The 15,474-nt window shown below is 35.8% G+C and overlaps 2 protein-coding genes across 2 annotated transcripts; one reads left to right on the forward strand and one right to left on the reverse strand.

Annotated features, from left to right (window-relative positions):
* Positions 1–374: 374 nt before the first annotated feature.
* On the forward strand, positions 375–6,826 carry LOC113475629 (protein sel-1 homolog 1-like). The gene is made up of 9 exons (XM_026840041.1): positions 375–604; positions 1,196–1,350; positions 2,401–2,604; positions 2,995–3,164; positions 3,505–3,634; positions 4,095–4,260; positions 4,723–4,885; positions 5,528–5,732; positions 6,176–6,826. Exons 1-9 carry the CDS (start codon positions 421–423, stop codon positions 6,302–6,304), a joined length of 1,506 nt encoding a protein of 501 aa, XP_026695842.1. The 5' UTR covers positions 375–420; the 3' UTR covers positions 6,305–6,826.
* Positions 6,742–12,562, reverse strand: LOC100183724 (alpha-tectorin-like). The gene is made up of 9 exons (XM_002119991.5): positions 12,418–12,562; positions 11,489–11,602; positions 10,913–11,109; positions 10,271–10,419; positions 9,532–9,662; positions 8,958–9,069; positions 8,400–8,582; positions 7,430–7,605; positions 6,742–7,201 (listed from the first exon to the last, which is right to left on the reverse strand). The coding sequence occupies exons 1-9, from the start codon at positions 12,479–12,481 to the stop codon at positions 7,023–7,025; spliced, it is 1,305 nt and encodes a 434-aa protein (XP_002120027.1). The 5' UTR covers positions 12,482–12,562; the 3' UTR covers positions 6,742–7,022.
* Between the last annotated feature and the right edge of the window lie 2,912 nt (positions 12,563–15,474).

The following is a 15,474-nucleotide window of genomic DNA, read 5'->3' on the forward strand; positions in this document are numbered from 1 at the left end:
ATATAAGTTAGATCTTATATTAATATATCAGGCACCAAACCTGGGGTGGCAGGGCAGGTAGGCCTCCCCTGGAGTTTTCTACACTGCAGTATTAAGTAAACATGATCACATTATTACATAGAACCATTGAGCTGGATTTGTTTCAGAGAATGCATTTAAACAAGTTTAGCGCCTATGATTAATATAATGTTATGGTTTATTGTGTCGATCATATTTATATGAATTGCTCCTTTTAAGCCCCACTATATAACTTTTTGAATACTTTGTTTGGTAAAAAGAAAATTCATTCAAAGGATAAACGTGTTTATAAAATTACAGTTTTGGGTAACCCACTAAAATTTAGAAGAAAAAAAATACAAAAAGTTAATTAAAAAAAAAAATTTAAAACAAATAAAATATTTTTTGCAGGGTCTTGGTTTTATGTACGGCAGTGGAATTGGTTTGACTTCTAGCCAATCCAAAGCTCTCATCTACCTCACGTTTTCAGCACTTGGAGGCGACGCAATGGGGCGAATGATGCTCGGTTACCGATACTGGGCCGGAATTGGAGTTTCTAAAAATTGCGAAACTGCTTTAACTTATTATAAAAAAGTAGCTGAAGAAGGTAAACTTAACTAGGTGCGCTGTGGGCCTTGTGGCCGTATGCTGTGAACCTCCGTCATTTATTACCGAGATAGGAAGTTTAACGCACAAAATGTGTCTTAACGTCATGAATCATGATGTAAAATGTAATAATGTTAAACAAAAACCCTAGTCAATGTCATTCGACAACTTAATAAAACCTGACTTATCAAGTTCCACCTGGTGGCGCTATAACAAAGAAAAGTAAGTGATTGGGACTTACGTAATATCGTAACAGGTATCAGATTTTTAAAGTTTTAATATAATCCTGGGTGACAATTCTCAGGTGACAAATAATTAAATGTATAAGTTTTTACCCAAATTCCATATTGTTGAAGGTATAACTAGTGTACAAATAGTCTTACTGAAGTGATTTAGAGCTTAATTTTTTTAAATGGTAAGGTTTTTGAGTTATATTCGCACCTGTAAATAAAACAAACTCTCGTTCTGGACGAAATTGATTGCAAAATTGCAATATGTAAAAAAAACCTGACAACCCAGGTTTAGATGCCTTTACCCCCTGATCCTGTGGTTTTAACTCCTGATCCCTTTTAATTGTTACCTTTCCTTTCAGTTGCTTCAAAAGTAACATTAGCTGGCGGGCCGATGGTTAGTAGGGTTCGACTGATTGATGAAGAAGAGAACCCTAGCACCACTAGTGGCAGAGTTGACGATGATTTAATACAATATTACCAATTTCTTGCCGACAAAGGAGACGCACCTGCTCAGGTACTTCTGTTGTTTTTAACATTTTGAGATTCATAGCAAAAGTGACTTTGTCTTATTTGGGTTTGGGAAATTAATTATAAAAAAATTAAAACAGACAATTAAAAAAAGCATTACATTGTAATTATTTAAACACTTTCTTAGTACAAAATTTGACAAGTAGAATCAACTTGTTTTGTGTCATTTATAAGCTGTTTTGAGGATTATAAATTGCTGTTTAAATAATTCCTATTTAATGCTCTTTTAATTGGCTTTTTTAAATATTTCCTACATAATCAATTTTCCAATCCTACATAAGAAAAGTCACTGTTATTATAAATGTCGGTCAACACAGGTCAGAGAAACTATTCTGTTTTATGTTTTTCTTGCCAATTGCCATATATTGTGATACTGTTACTACATATGTCAAAAAACTAAAGCGTTTTTTTATTTTAACTCAACGCCGTCGTAACACACTGGTTAGCTTTGCCCGGCTTTTAACCCAGAGGTTATCGGTTCAAAGCTGAACGCTGTTACCATTGTGGCACATATGTCCTTGGGCAAGATAAGCATCACAAACTGATCCAACCCAGTGGTTCCTAATGAGGCGGATTACTAATTAAAAAAAATCACCCTCCTCCCCCCAAAAAAAAATTATCACCTGCAAGTTACAGTTGGTAACTGTAAAGGGGCATGAGGTGTATATACAGAACACTTGGGTTATAACGACTGTTGTTGAATAGCCACATGAGAATAAAAAAGTTCGATACGTGGTATTTGTAAAGAAACACAATCATATAATGAATAAATGTAACTTTCTTTATATTCGCGTGGCTGGAAAACGACGGTTGTTATAACCCAGATATTCTGTTTATACACCTTAAGCCAGCTTTCAAGTTTAGGGGAAATTTTTTATTTTATATTTATTTATGGCTGTCTTTCATGCAGGTTTTTTATGTATTTCAAAAAAGAGAAAATCTCCTTAAATATAATCACCCACAAAGTAACATACATGGTTACTCGTAAGCTGTGGCACAAGGTGTATGAAACAAAACATATCATATTTTCATGCAGGTTACACTGGGCCAGCTTTACTACCAAGGTGGGCGAGGATTTGAACAAAACTCGAGAAAAGCTTACGAATACTTCAGTAAAGCTGCTGAAGCCAGTAATGCTAATGGTCAAGCTTATCTGGGAAAAATGTTTGCAGAGGGTTCGGAGAGCATTCGACAAAATAATCAAACGGCATTGAAATATTATAAAATGGCAGCAGACCAGGTTTTGAATTTTTTTTTTCTTTTTTTGGTTTTAAAAATTTTGAACAAAAATGTTTTTTTGTTTTTTTCGCTTAAAAATTGTTGATACGGAAACATAACTGTGCAGATTCGATTTTGCAATACTGATATATATTACCAATATAAACAAGAAAAACTAGCTACCTCAATAGTTTCTTTTCATGATATATCTTTATTATGTAAATTAAATGTAACAAAATTATCTGTTTGATACTGCACACAAACTGCTGTTAAAAAAGGCTTATGTGTCAATAAAGCCATTACTTATTTTAAATACATGATGTTTTCTAAACACAAATTTGTTAACCTAGATACTTCTAAAAAATTAAACGAATACTGTATGTATACATGAAACGATTATATTACTATACAGGGCAACCCAATAGGACAAGCAGGGTTAGGTCTCATGTACTTCTATGGGAAAGGGGTTCTAGTTGATCATGAAAAGGCTCTTATGCATTTCAAATCATCTGCAGACCAGGGGTGGCCAGAAGGCCAACTTCACCTGGGAAACATGTATTTTCATGGACACGGTGTAAAAAGGTACAGAAATGTTTGTTTGGTAAAAAGTTTGTATTTTTTTATTTTTGCTCCAAAATTTTGCTTTGGGGTAATAGGCCAAATATAGCCTAAACCCAAGGCCTCTAACTCACACTTGTAAAATAGAAAAGGTTTTGCTTGAAAACTTCCATTCACACTACAGTTTTAGTGGTATATCCACATTCTGAGGTTCCCTATGTTTGTCGATTGTTAGTGTAACTGCATTTGAAAATCCATTAATTTTGTTAAAAATTCAAAAAATGTTACATCTATAGGCTGAAGTTTGCGATGTACTTCTATAAAACACGTTGGTATTTATTTCTAATTGGATTTTATACCACAGGGATTATAGCAAGGCTGTCCAGCTGTTCAACCTTGCTGCACAGAATGGTCACTTGTTGGCGCTATACCACCTCGGCCGAATGCACGCCACTGGTGTTGGTGCTGTGCGCTCATGCAGAACTGCTGTTGAGGTTTGACTTAAAAACAAAATAAAAATACAGTTTTTTTTATTAACAAATTTTACAAAAAAGTTTTTATTAACGAAGTGATGTTTTTTTTCGCAACCCCACTTTATCATCACAAAACATTGTTTTCTCTTATTAATTGAGAAGTTTAAATTGACATAGCCTAAACTTGGAACATCTTCCAATTTTGTGGTTGTATTTTGTCTTGGTAAGCATTCATTGAGGCCTGAGGGTCATTATTTTACTTAACCTAAATATGATGTCAAAACTTCAGACAGCAGAATTATTGTCGGAAGAATCAAAATTCAAGCATAATGTGCTCACCAGCTACAATACCGTTCACTGTACTTGTATTTTTAGCAATGTTGTGTCTGAAAGCAACACTATTACTTGTGTTTATTTTATTACTTGCATTTGTAATACAGTACTTGTATTTGGCAAGCAAATAAAATGCCTGTTGTTTCAGCTTTATAAGAATGTGTGTGAGCGTGGAAGATGGGCCACACAGTTTGATTCGGCATACTCGCAGTACAAAGCTGGCAAGACCAATTCTGCACTAGCCATTTATATGATGTTGGCTGAGCTTGGATATGAAGTAGCACAGAGTAATGTTGCTCATATACTTGACCAAGGTAGGATAAGACATTAGTATAGAAGCTTGTTTACAATGCATTTTTGTAAGGCCTGTTTTTACTTTACATAGCATTACACTTTTTACATTACATTACAATTCTTACATTATTTTTTTACATTACATAGAACAATAGTTGAAACCCCCCCCCCCCCTGTTTACCTAGAGGATAGTGGTTTTGTACTGGATGCCGGCATTGTTGGCTGTGTGACACATTAATAACTTTTATTTAGGATATAGACTGAGTCATTGCACTATCACTACTGTGTAAAGTGTTTATTTTAAGACATGTTTATAAGCTATTATTATATAGTTTATGCATTTATACTTGGTAATCATGGGAACTTTGATTTATTTTCAGGGTATATACGTGTACGGTGCATACCCATGTTAGGCGCCTATGATTGTATTAATACAATGTCCAAATTAATTTGCAAAGGTTTAATCCAATCAATTGTTTTAGGTTTGTCAACTCTTGTGTTAAACCAAACATATGCAAGAGCATTGCTACAGTGGGACAGAGCTGCTTCACAAGGTTACGCCATTGCCCGTATTAAACTTGGTGATTATTATTACTATGGTAAAGGTACTGAGATTGATTATGAAGCAGCTGCTGGTCATTATAAGTAAGCATATCTACTTTTCTATCTATCTTATTAGATAATGTTGAGTGCCATGGCACAATTTAGCGCGCCTGCCTCTAACCTAGAGTTAATGTGTTTTACTTTATCAGCCAAACATAAAACATAAAGAGACATGGTAACTACTAACCAGTAAGCTGGCACGAGGTGCATAAATACATACATACATTCATTCATTCAAATGCACATAACTGATTAACAATTATGCATTTTTGTTACTTCTGCTACCTGGCATAATGTAAATAATCTTTTAGTGGCCCAACTGGTTTAAATGTTGTGTATTTTTGACCTTTCACATTCTCTGTTGTCCGTTTTGGCAGAAGTTGGAAATACTATATCTTTTTAAGTTTTTATACTAGATCAGCGGCTAAAAGATGGTTTTGTACCTATTTCTAAAATATTAACGTAGCTTCCCATTTAATTTGCTTCAATCGCCAAAGCTTTGCGATTAGAATTTGGGGTGTTGAAGGTTTGATGCTTCTACATCTACGGTATAACAACTGTCAAATAAGTTACTTTAAAAAAAAACTCATTCGTTCATTCCAAATTTGAGCAATTGAGTTTATGTAAAAAAGTAAGCGTTGTGCTTTGTCAATTGTGCAATAATTATTTGTTTGAACTCAATAGAATCGCAAGTGCTGATAAGAACGCACAAGCAACTTTCAACCTTGGTTACATGCATGAGAGAGGGTTGGGTCTTAAACAAGATATCCACTTGGCCAAGCGACATTACGATCAAGCTGCTGTTAACAGCCCTGATGCCGCTGTTCCCGTGACCATGGCATTGATTAAAATAGGATTTCTATACGCTCTTGAGTTTATACAGAATCAAGTACGTTTGCAAAAGTTTTTATTGAATGCAGTCTATATGGGAAGCCATGCTTTGAGTCACAATAATTGGCTCAAAGTTTTTGAAATAATGAAGCTAATTATTAATGTTGGTTGCATTTCTGTAAAGGCAGTTAATACCTTTTAAGACTTGCATGGATAACACTAAGCCAGTGATCTTCAATCTTCTTTTGGTTTGGTGAACCTGGCGTGTTTATGTGCAAAAAAATTTGCTCCAACCAAGTTGTCACTTATGGGCTGTCTCAGTTGTCAGCCATACTTTATAAAATAAAATCGCCTACAAAGTTACTCATAAGCGGGCATGAGGTGTATGAAACAGAACACCCATGTTATTACGATTGTCGTTTCTTTCTACGTGAGGCTAAAACAACTTACGTTATTCATTCGTTTGCGTTATAGGTATGTAACTAATCTACTTTGTTTTAGCGTTGGATTTCCGTTGTTGGCAAGTCTTCATATTTTCCTCAAGTTACTGAAAACTGGGACGTTTATCTTATTCTAATACTCGCATTCATGCTTGCTTTTACCGTCGCCTTCCGACGTCATCACAGGTGACGTCATGATGATGACGTCAACAACGGTTAACTGTGCCGCTCTCTTATATATAGGGATTACATTTATATATAGGGTGTAACTTTTTCGTATTTGTGTTGAGCTATACTGACCTTACCACACGGCCTACTAGAGATATGTCTTTATTTGGCCGTGGTGCGCATTACTGTATAGTAGGTTGGGGTAAGATGGGACACCTTTTATTCCATTTCTCGTCCCATTTAGTAGTAAACAAAGAATGTTCAAAGAATTATATAAAACTATATCTTCACGACTTAAATAGACCGTTGTTAATTGTTTATAACACGATCCGGATGTTTGGATATTATGTTTTATAGGTGTTCCATTTTACCCCACTGTATAGCTCTTAGTTGAGCCGGAAGTGACGAGTCTTTTATTGTTTCACCAATTTTCTTGCTGGGTGGGAGACGATTCAATGCTTACAATTTTATTTTCTTTATTCGGGGATCTTAAGGTTATTACTATAGTGCAATGAGCATGAAATAAATTGTTTTTTACTTCAAAGTTGAAATCTTCGTGAAGTATGCTGCGTTTGACAACCATACACAAGCAAAAATGCACAAAGCTAAATCTGCGATAGACCTTTTCCTTTTCCAAGGATTTGACGTAACGAAAATTAAAACGTCCAGGTGACCTGCAGCTTAAATTTTAATTTACAACGGTATTCGGATTAAATGATCGATTTTTTATGGGATTCTAGTTACGCAACAGGCAGCTGTCTTCTTCGATTCACCATTTCCGCCAGCTTTCCTCGTTTTCTCTGTTTCTTTTTCATGTTCGTTCTCCGATGGCTGACGTAAACAGCAATCACTACTCCAAGTATAATGAGAGCTGTCACCAGAACAACGCCCACCGCAATAAGTACGGTCGAATTGGAGCCTAAACAAAAGTGTTTTTTATCATTAAGACATGTAATTAATACACATGCATTTCATATGCCTTTTATGACGTTTTAGCACCGCGTGTGACGCACTGTTACCAATTCTAGCACCTTGTGTTTTATTACGATCCAATCATGCCAATTCCATTGACGTCATTAACAATTAACAACGCTTTTAAAAATCGACGCATTTAAAGAAAATAAAAATCAAATAAAACTGTACTTGCCTCCACCGTCAACGGGATTTGAACCTGGTATCAATGGGCTTTCAGCTGTTCCTAGCACTCCTTTGTTCAACCCGGGGTCGGCAAGTATTACAGTCCCTCTCGGAACAATCCTAATTAAGCCTGTACTGACCATCGTGCTGTCTCGACGTTGCCGCTCACTTGTCATCGGAGCGTTCCTAATTTGAGAAATTTCGATAATATGTTATTGGTTTTTATCACGGTTCTAATTAGATGCAAACAAAAAACTGGCCGTCGGAAGGAAGAAAAAAATGTCGCTATAAGCTCTGTTGTTGCACTCCTATAAATAAATATTGCCCGCTATTTATGTATATTGTATAGATTTTAAAAGCAAAGACGGCCTATAAATATTTGTGTTTATAAAACTACTACTGTATAATACAAAGTTTGGGTACACATATAGTAGAATGAAGGTAAATTGGGTCACGGATTAATGTGGGACATATAAAAAAAGCCCTTATATGACCCGAGTTTGATAATAAACAAAATAAAATATTCTTCAGTATTTCCACGACTTACTAAGGGCACGTCAAAGCCGATTACTGTTATTAATGTTACTCATTAAAAATCGTGTTAAAATATCCTCGAGTATGTGGTTAAGTTTCCCAACCTTCTATAGAATCTATATAGTAGGGTGGAGAAAGACGGGACACCTTTAGCACATAATATTCAAATATCCTGATCGTGTTTTAAACAATTAACAACGGCCTATTGGTGTCGTGAAGGTACGATTTTATAATTCTTAGAATTTTCTTTGTTTAGTACTAATTGGGACAAGAAAATAGAATGAAAAAGTGTTTTATCTTCCACCTACCCTATTACATATAAAAAAAAACTTTCGAATTTTATAAAAATAAACGATAAATATAGCAATGATTTATCCTACCCTAAAAAACAATACGTTTGTTGTAACTAACTGAAGAATTCTCTGGCATGCGTATACGTAGCTTACCTCTTTTTTCTTTCCGACTGACACTGACAAAATTCCGGGTATGCGGTTACATTGCATACGTTCACCATGCAATGCAAGTAAACTGAATTCATTGATTCTCGCCATTTAAACATTGTGAAACAGAAACGAGCGGTGTCGTTTTGTCCGTTGCTCATCACTAGTGCGGTGGGATCCGAGGCACATCTGGTTACAAAAGATTTTTGATATTTATTTGTGCATGTTCGCATTTTGGCACAAACAAATATATATTTATAAAAAAATCGTTGTCTTAAAAGAAGGAATATCTTGCTACCAAAATGTTGTTTGTTATTTTTTCAAAGGTGTTCGCATTTTTGCACGAAACAAATAATAAAAATAATATTTATAAAAAAATCCTGTGCTTAAATTTTTTTTTTTAATAAAAATTTGTTGTTTTGGAAAATAAACACGGAAACCTTGCTTTTGCCATAATACACAACATCTCGGAAAGTCTGTGTTAAAAAATCGCGAAACTATAACACAACACATAAATAAATACCAACTTAAGCATACTGCTATGTAGCAACAACGTTCGCTTACTTTTCAGATATTAGTTCATGTACGTCTCCGGTACCATCGCTTACAGTTGACGCCCAGCACCTTAATAGCGACAAAACTAAATGGTCTGGCATCACATTGATCAGGCTTTGCTCTGAAACAGAAGGCATCTCATTGGTAAATTACGTCAAACGTCATATTGTACGTCATAACAAAGACACTAAGTCGAATACTGACAGTCAACACCTTCGACGGTATTTGAGAAAGAACAGAACGTATGTTATGTTTCATATACACCTGGTGTCTGATGCTTCTGGGTTACCATGTGAGTAGCTTAATGGGTAATTACTGTGGGGGTGCTTTTTCAATTTTTGTGATGCATGGCTAATAACTTAGGCAACCCATAATGGACTTGGACACTGTGTAAAATCTTTACTGGTTACAAGAGTTTTTACCGCCGTGTGACAGCAACAACTATAACATATAGATGCTGTTATAGCATATTACTGAGAACAAATATAGGTCCACTTATGTAGATCACTAAACACTATAGCGGTTTACTTTGTACAAATCACGAAAACCAAATAGGTTACTGTCCTTATTAATATAATCTTACCCACACAAACTTCTTGTTCTATTGGTATCATAAGTTGTCTACCAAACTTTGCATCTTCTGAAAATTGTTGGTTTCGGTAAAGTTCCATTTGAACTGTAAAGACACCGTAGCTTGTTTGAAAATCCACTTTGCTGTAGAAAAGTAACAAAGAATAAATTACTTTTTGCACATAGTTTTGCATTTAGGAATATAGATTTGAACATAAAGGTTATATTGCCGTATTACGTTTATATTATGTTGCCACGGAATCAGCAACTATGAAGCGAACATTTGGATAATTTTGATGCACTCGGCGTTGCCTTGTCATAATCATAAATTAATAACTTTATGCAAAAGGTGCAAAAAAAACGTGTTGGAAACCGATATGTTTGGTATACTACTGTGGAGTAATACGGGACACCTTTAGCACATATTATCCAACTATCCTGGTCATGTTTGAAACAATTAACAACAGTCTATACGGGGTCGTGAGGATACGGTTTTATATTAAATGGGACGCAAAAATAGAATGAAAAGGTGTCCCATCTTACCCCAACCTACTATACAGTAATGCTCAGGTCGGTATAGCTCAACGCAAATACGAAAAAATTACATTTTAAAAATATAAATTGAACGTGCATATATAGTGACGTGCAACAAAATAACCACGTGTCAATCCGCTTTGTCAACATTATTTGGCATCACCGCTGTAATCACAGGCGAAGAAAACAATTGATATTCTTTTTATTTTTATAATTACTTGACAGTGGGAATGATGGGTCCTGCCAATACTGCATAATCCCTTGTATAGTTGCAAGTTATATCCACAAGTACAGTCGGTCGCTCCACACTGGTAGATATCATGTTCCAAACTACTTGCTGCTTGAACATGTAACTGTTTTCTCTTTGCTGTAGAATGACATAAGAAAATATTCGCACGTTTGGATAAAGTTATTTCGTTTGAAGAGATGTTTGCTATGCAAATGGTTAAAACTCCTTTTATGCAATATGCTCCCATAACGTTGGCCGACTAATCGTTATAAATTTAAGTACATAGTAGGGTTGGGAAAGATGGGACACCGTTTCAAACTATTTTATTGTCCCATTTGGTAGTTACCAAAGCTGTATTCAAAGAGTTATAAAAAACGTTGTTAATTTCCTAAAACACGATAGGAATATTTGGATATTATGTGCTAAAGGTGTCTCATCTTACCCCACAGTACTAAAAGGAAAATTTGAACAGTGTTTTTCCCATTGACCCAATCACTCTTATAATACATGGTTGTAAAAAAAATGAGAAAATTGTTAAACCATTTTTAGGGTAACTGCTCAAATTTTTCATTTTTCGCCGTTTTTTTAAATTGCGTTTCAAAATAAACAAACAACTCTTTCAATGTCATACCTCTACTTGAATGCCACATTCACCAAATCTGGCAGCAACCGATAAATGATATGCACCATTTCTATCTTCGGCGTTACACCCAGTGGTACCCTTAAAGTATACGTTGTTGGTATCATCCGCAAGACCTTGTTCAATCACTATTCTCTTGTCAATAGACACTTCAATAAACTCCTCCCCACATACTACGGTTGGTGGAGCTGTAATAGAAGTGCATTGGAATGTAAGCGACACTTTTTTTTGTACAAAGGTGTTTTAAATGAATAAATGAATAAACGTCAAATGTTTTATTCTTGCGTGGCGGGGCAACGATATAGTCGGTATAATTTGTGACACGGGCGGTTTGTTTCATACACCTCGTACCAGCTTATGAGTTTCCATGTATATTACGTTGTGGGTAATTATTTAGTTGAGTTAAAGGCAGGCGTGTAGCCACTCTTCTGCTAAAAAAGGACGTTAATCAAATCTAAACCGTAAACCTAATAACCAAACGTACGAAATTTTCTTCAAAATAGAATTAATTGCAAAACATTTATGTGATAAACACTAGAACTAGTATTTTTAGATTAAACGGCTTACGCAAATTGCAATGGATTCCAGCAAAATTGGATGGACAAATACAAGAATACTCGCTGGCAGACGTTACTACGCACTCCCCGTTATTTTCGCAGGGATTAGAATCACAAGGGGCAGCTGCAAAAAAAAAATTGTCACGTACGCACGTCTGCTTTTGCGAGGTATCAATTTGAAACTATTTAAGACCTGAATTAGAAAGACGTTTTATCAGCTCTCCTAAATGTACATTTCATTGAGGCGAATCTTTTTTCTTACCCAACCTCTTAATTTATTCTTATCAGCTTATTCTAATATGTAGTGGGATTGGGGAGAGTGGGACACTTTTTCATTCTCGTCCAATTTGGTTGCAAACAAAAACTTTTAAAGAATTATAAAACTATTTCCCTATGACTCTCATCGACTGTTTTTATTGTCTAAAACACAATCAGGAAATTTGAATATTATGTGCTAAAGGGGGCCGTTTCCCCCCACCCTAATATATATATTTGTTTTAATATAATATGGCAACTGTGGAGTAAATTGGGACAAAGTTAGAACCCAAATCCCATATTTGTTCTGGACAATTAACAACACGTGTATTTAGAATCTCAAGGCTCTATATTTATTTAAATATTATTTCTATACTATATAACAAATAGAATGAGAATATACCATACTATATATAGTGTTTTATATATGTATAAATATTAATATAATAACGTAGGATAAGACAGGGTAGCCTATCTTCAGCACATAATATCTAAATGTCCCGAACATGTTTTAAACAATTAACAACGGTCTATGAAAGTAAGAATACGTTTTTTTAATGTTCTTTGTTTACTACTAAGGGGACGAGAAAATAGAATGAAAAGGTGTCCCATCTTCCCCCACCCTACTGTGTACAGTCTCAACCAAAAAAGTACAATTAAGCGCCCAAATATAAGAAAACTTACCCAAGCCTTGTAACGCTAATAGAAGACACAGCAAAACGGAAACATTAAACTTTCGCCAAGTCATTTTAATTCACTTTGAACATTAAACTCCTATACCATTCTTTTTCTCCACTAGTGAAATTAACTTATAACAAATCAAAACAAATAAATTATCATTTTTTAAAACATTAACTGTAATAAGACCTTGATAAAACCTGTACATACGGATGTGCTATAGTTGACATACCTGTCTAACAACACAAAGCTCGTGAAATAATCGCCCGGGGCAACAGAACCTTGCCAGTCAACTTGTAAAAGCTGTTGGTTATATTTAAGAACGATATAGAATGTTGCGCCATGCAATAGCAATGCTATTGTGTCTCACCGTCATGCTATTTCTCATTAAGGGGTTTAACTGCCTTGGGGGCTTGTTTATTACCGCAAAGTAAATTAAGTTTTATTTGATGTTTATAAAGAAATCAATGAACTAAAACTGTTTTAAACCGGGTGGAATCAATGTTATGTGCTTGATTTATCCTCGCGTGGCCGGAAAACGATATTCGTTATAACACGGTTGTTCATACACCTTGTGTCAGCTTACGAGTTACCATCTATATGTGGTTTTGTAAGTGTTTTTTTGGGGAGCAATTTTTATGCCTGGCGATAATTTGCACAACACGTTACGAAGTTGAAGTAATTGTCGTTAAGTTTCTTGCCCAAAGACACGCCACCCGATTTGTCAACTTTCCTGCGCTTCCAGCGAACTTAAAATTGTCCAACTTAGCGCTTCAAGCGGTCCTCGGACACGCTCACAATAATAGCACTGTTGTGCCATGGCGCCTGTTAAACCTTTTTTGAAAAAGTGTCTTTTATTTTTCGAGAAATAACAAAAAAAGGGCGATTGTGGGTCTATATAAGAAGACGCTTGGCACCTGCAAGTCAATCATAAGCCCAAACAATGAATCGGTTGAAACAATTTTTTTCAAGAAGAAGTAGTGAGTCCGATGGTACCTTTTTGAAAGATGACGTTTATATTCCATTGGTTGTGCGATGTAACCTAATGGAAACGCGGCAACTGTTTTTGAAAGACTTGGACGAAAGTATGCCAGCATTGGACACAAGTGACGAAAAGCCGAATCTACCGCGCTGGTTTCCACTGAATATAAACGAATGCATCACAGAATTTCGAAGTCAGATGATGAAAGAAACCACGCAGTCTAATGAAAGCTCGCATTCGATGGAAAACTTCCAACAAGCTTTTCGGAAACATTTCATGGTTGTGTTTAATCTTGAACGAGGGCTTCACTCTCGCATGGCGCGGCTTACACCTCCGATCGCCATGGAGCCGGGCTATCTGGGCAGATGTATCCATAAGTTCTTATGGGCGATTCGTAAACCGTTCGCTTACATGGATCCATCATTAAGGATACCAAAAAATATTTGCTGGGTCCAAGTCGCGCTTCTGTACGCGCTCTTATTGGAAGCTCTTCCGTATTATTGGCAAAATGTCAGATACCCAAAAAAGAAACGCTTTCGCAAACCACTAACTCACGAGAAAGTTCAAAGGGATTACATAAAGGGCATGGAAGACACTGTGGCTGTATGTGTTTATGTCACTTGCTGTGCCCTTGGTTCTGCCAAATCTTATCCTTTTGATCTTTTCTGTATTAATGCATCGCCCTACAAGTTTCGGAAACACATAAAACGGTTGCTCCCTATATTGCATCCGCAGATTTGTAACTTTATTTACTCTCCAAACTTTGTTGCCACTTGTCTTGCACATATAAACGCAGGTTATCAATTAATATAATAAGATTATCTAGCTTTAAACTGATTTATTTTTGTTACATTCTGTTGTTGTGGCGTGTGCAAAGTCACGCAACGTCGATGTAGAATGTATGTTTTAAAATAAACAAAATCATGGGAAACATTCGGTTTTGGCTGCAATCTATTTGGGTAATTATCTTTTTATTTGAACGTAATTGATGTTCTGGCAATACGAGGAAAGAGATTAGTTACATGTAGCAGGGTGAAGGAAGACGGGGCATAATATAGCACAGAATATCAAAATATCCTGATCGTGTTTTAAACAATTACCAACGGTCTATGGGAGTAGTAAGGATACATTATTATAATTTTTTGAATGTTCTTTGTTTACTATTAAATAAGACGAAAAATTTGAATGAAAAGGTTTCCCATCTTTCCCCATCCTGCTATATAGATTAGTGGCTAGAGTTTACTGACATTTGTTTTAGGCTTCAGTAACTTTTAGATTTATTCTAAACCGTCCATACGAAGTATATGGTAGGCAAAGAGTTCTCTTTCTGTGCGAACCAACGGGCTAACATCTCTGGTTCTGGCTTGCTTCGCCGCACGATCTTACACCCATATAAAACATAAGGAATTCTCCCGGTATAAACTAAAGTTCGTTGTACCCAACTCGGCGCCTTGTAGCATTGATATTTACAAGCCTCGTTTCTGTAAAACTTGGTTTTATCATAGACCTGTTGTTAACATCGCCTAACCCCTTACCGGGCAATGGACTCTCATAACGATTCAGCAAAACTACGCCAAGTCGGGCCATTGAACGCATGGGTACGTGTGAGTTTGGAGGTGAACGGTATGCGGGCGTTAAACATGACATATGTATCTGGCAATGCTTACACGGTTTTAACGTATAAATACTGTACCCTACTTCTCGGCTTGAGCATATAGAGCGAAGTTACTGTCAGTAGTATAACTGCCCATTAAGTGTGCCTGTCGTATATATTATTCTGGGGTGGGAAAGGTGGGACACCTTTTTATTCCGTTTTCCTGTTATGTGGTAGTAAACAAAGAACAGTCAAAAAATTGTGAAATCGTGAAATCGTATCCTTACGACTTCCATAGACCGTTTTTATTTGTTTATAGCAAAATCAAGATATTTGGACATTATGTGCTAATAAAGGTGTCCTATCTTACCCCACAGTACTATATATTATTTACCCACCCTAATTGGTGATTACCCTGCTATGTATGCTAACTTAAGTTTAATAATAAACCTTCTGTAATATTTATATTTTGAGGGTTGAACTCATA

This window comes from Ciona intestinalis, chromosome 1 (assembly GCF_000224145.3).
Source record: "Ciona intestinalis chromosome 1, KH, whole genome shotgun sequence".
Taxonomy (NCBI): domain Eukaryota; kingdom Metazoa; phylum Chordata; class Ascidiacea; order Phlebobranchia; family Cionidae; genus Ciona; species Ciona intestinalis.

What these genes read in the sequence shown, in the direction of transcription:
- LOC113475629 (XM_026840041.1), top strand. Translation starts at nt 421, where the DNA reads ATGTACGGCAGTGGAATTGGTTTGACTTCTAGCCAATCCAAAGCTCTC. An exon ending in ATAAAATGGCAGCAGACCAG is followed by an intron (nt 2,605 to 2,994) that starts GTTTTGAATTTT and finishes ATTACTATACAG; the next exon opens with GGCAACCCAATAGGACAAGC. An exon ending in TTGAGTTTATACAGAATCAA is followed by an intron (nt 5,733 to 6,175) that starts GTACGTTTGCAA and finishes ACTTTGTTTTAG; the next exon opens with CGTTGGATTTCCGTTGTTGG.
- LOC100183724 (XM_002119991.5), bottom strand. Translation starts at nt 12,481, where the DNA reads ATGACTTGGCGAAAGTTTAATGTTTCCGTTTTGCTGTGTCTTCTATTA. An exon ending in ATTAGCGTTACAAGGCTTGG is followed by an intron (nt 11,603 to 12,417) that starts GTAAGTTTTCTT and finishes TTTTTTTTGCAG; the next exon opens with CTGCCCCTTGTGATTCTAAT. An exon ending in AATGTGGCATTCAAGTAGAG is followed by an intron (nt 10,420 to 10,912) that starts GTATGACATTGA and finishes GTCATTCTACAG; the next exon opens with CAAAGAGAAAACAGTTACAT.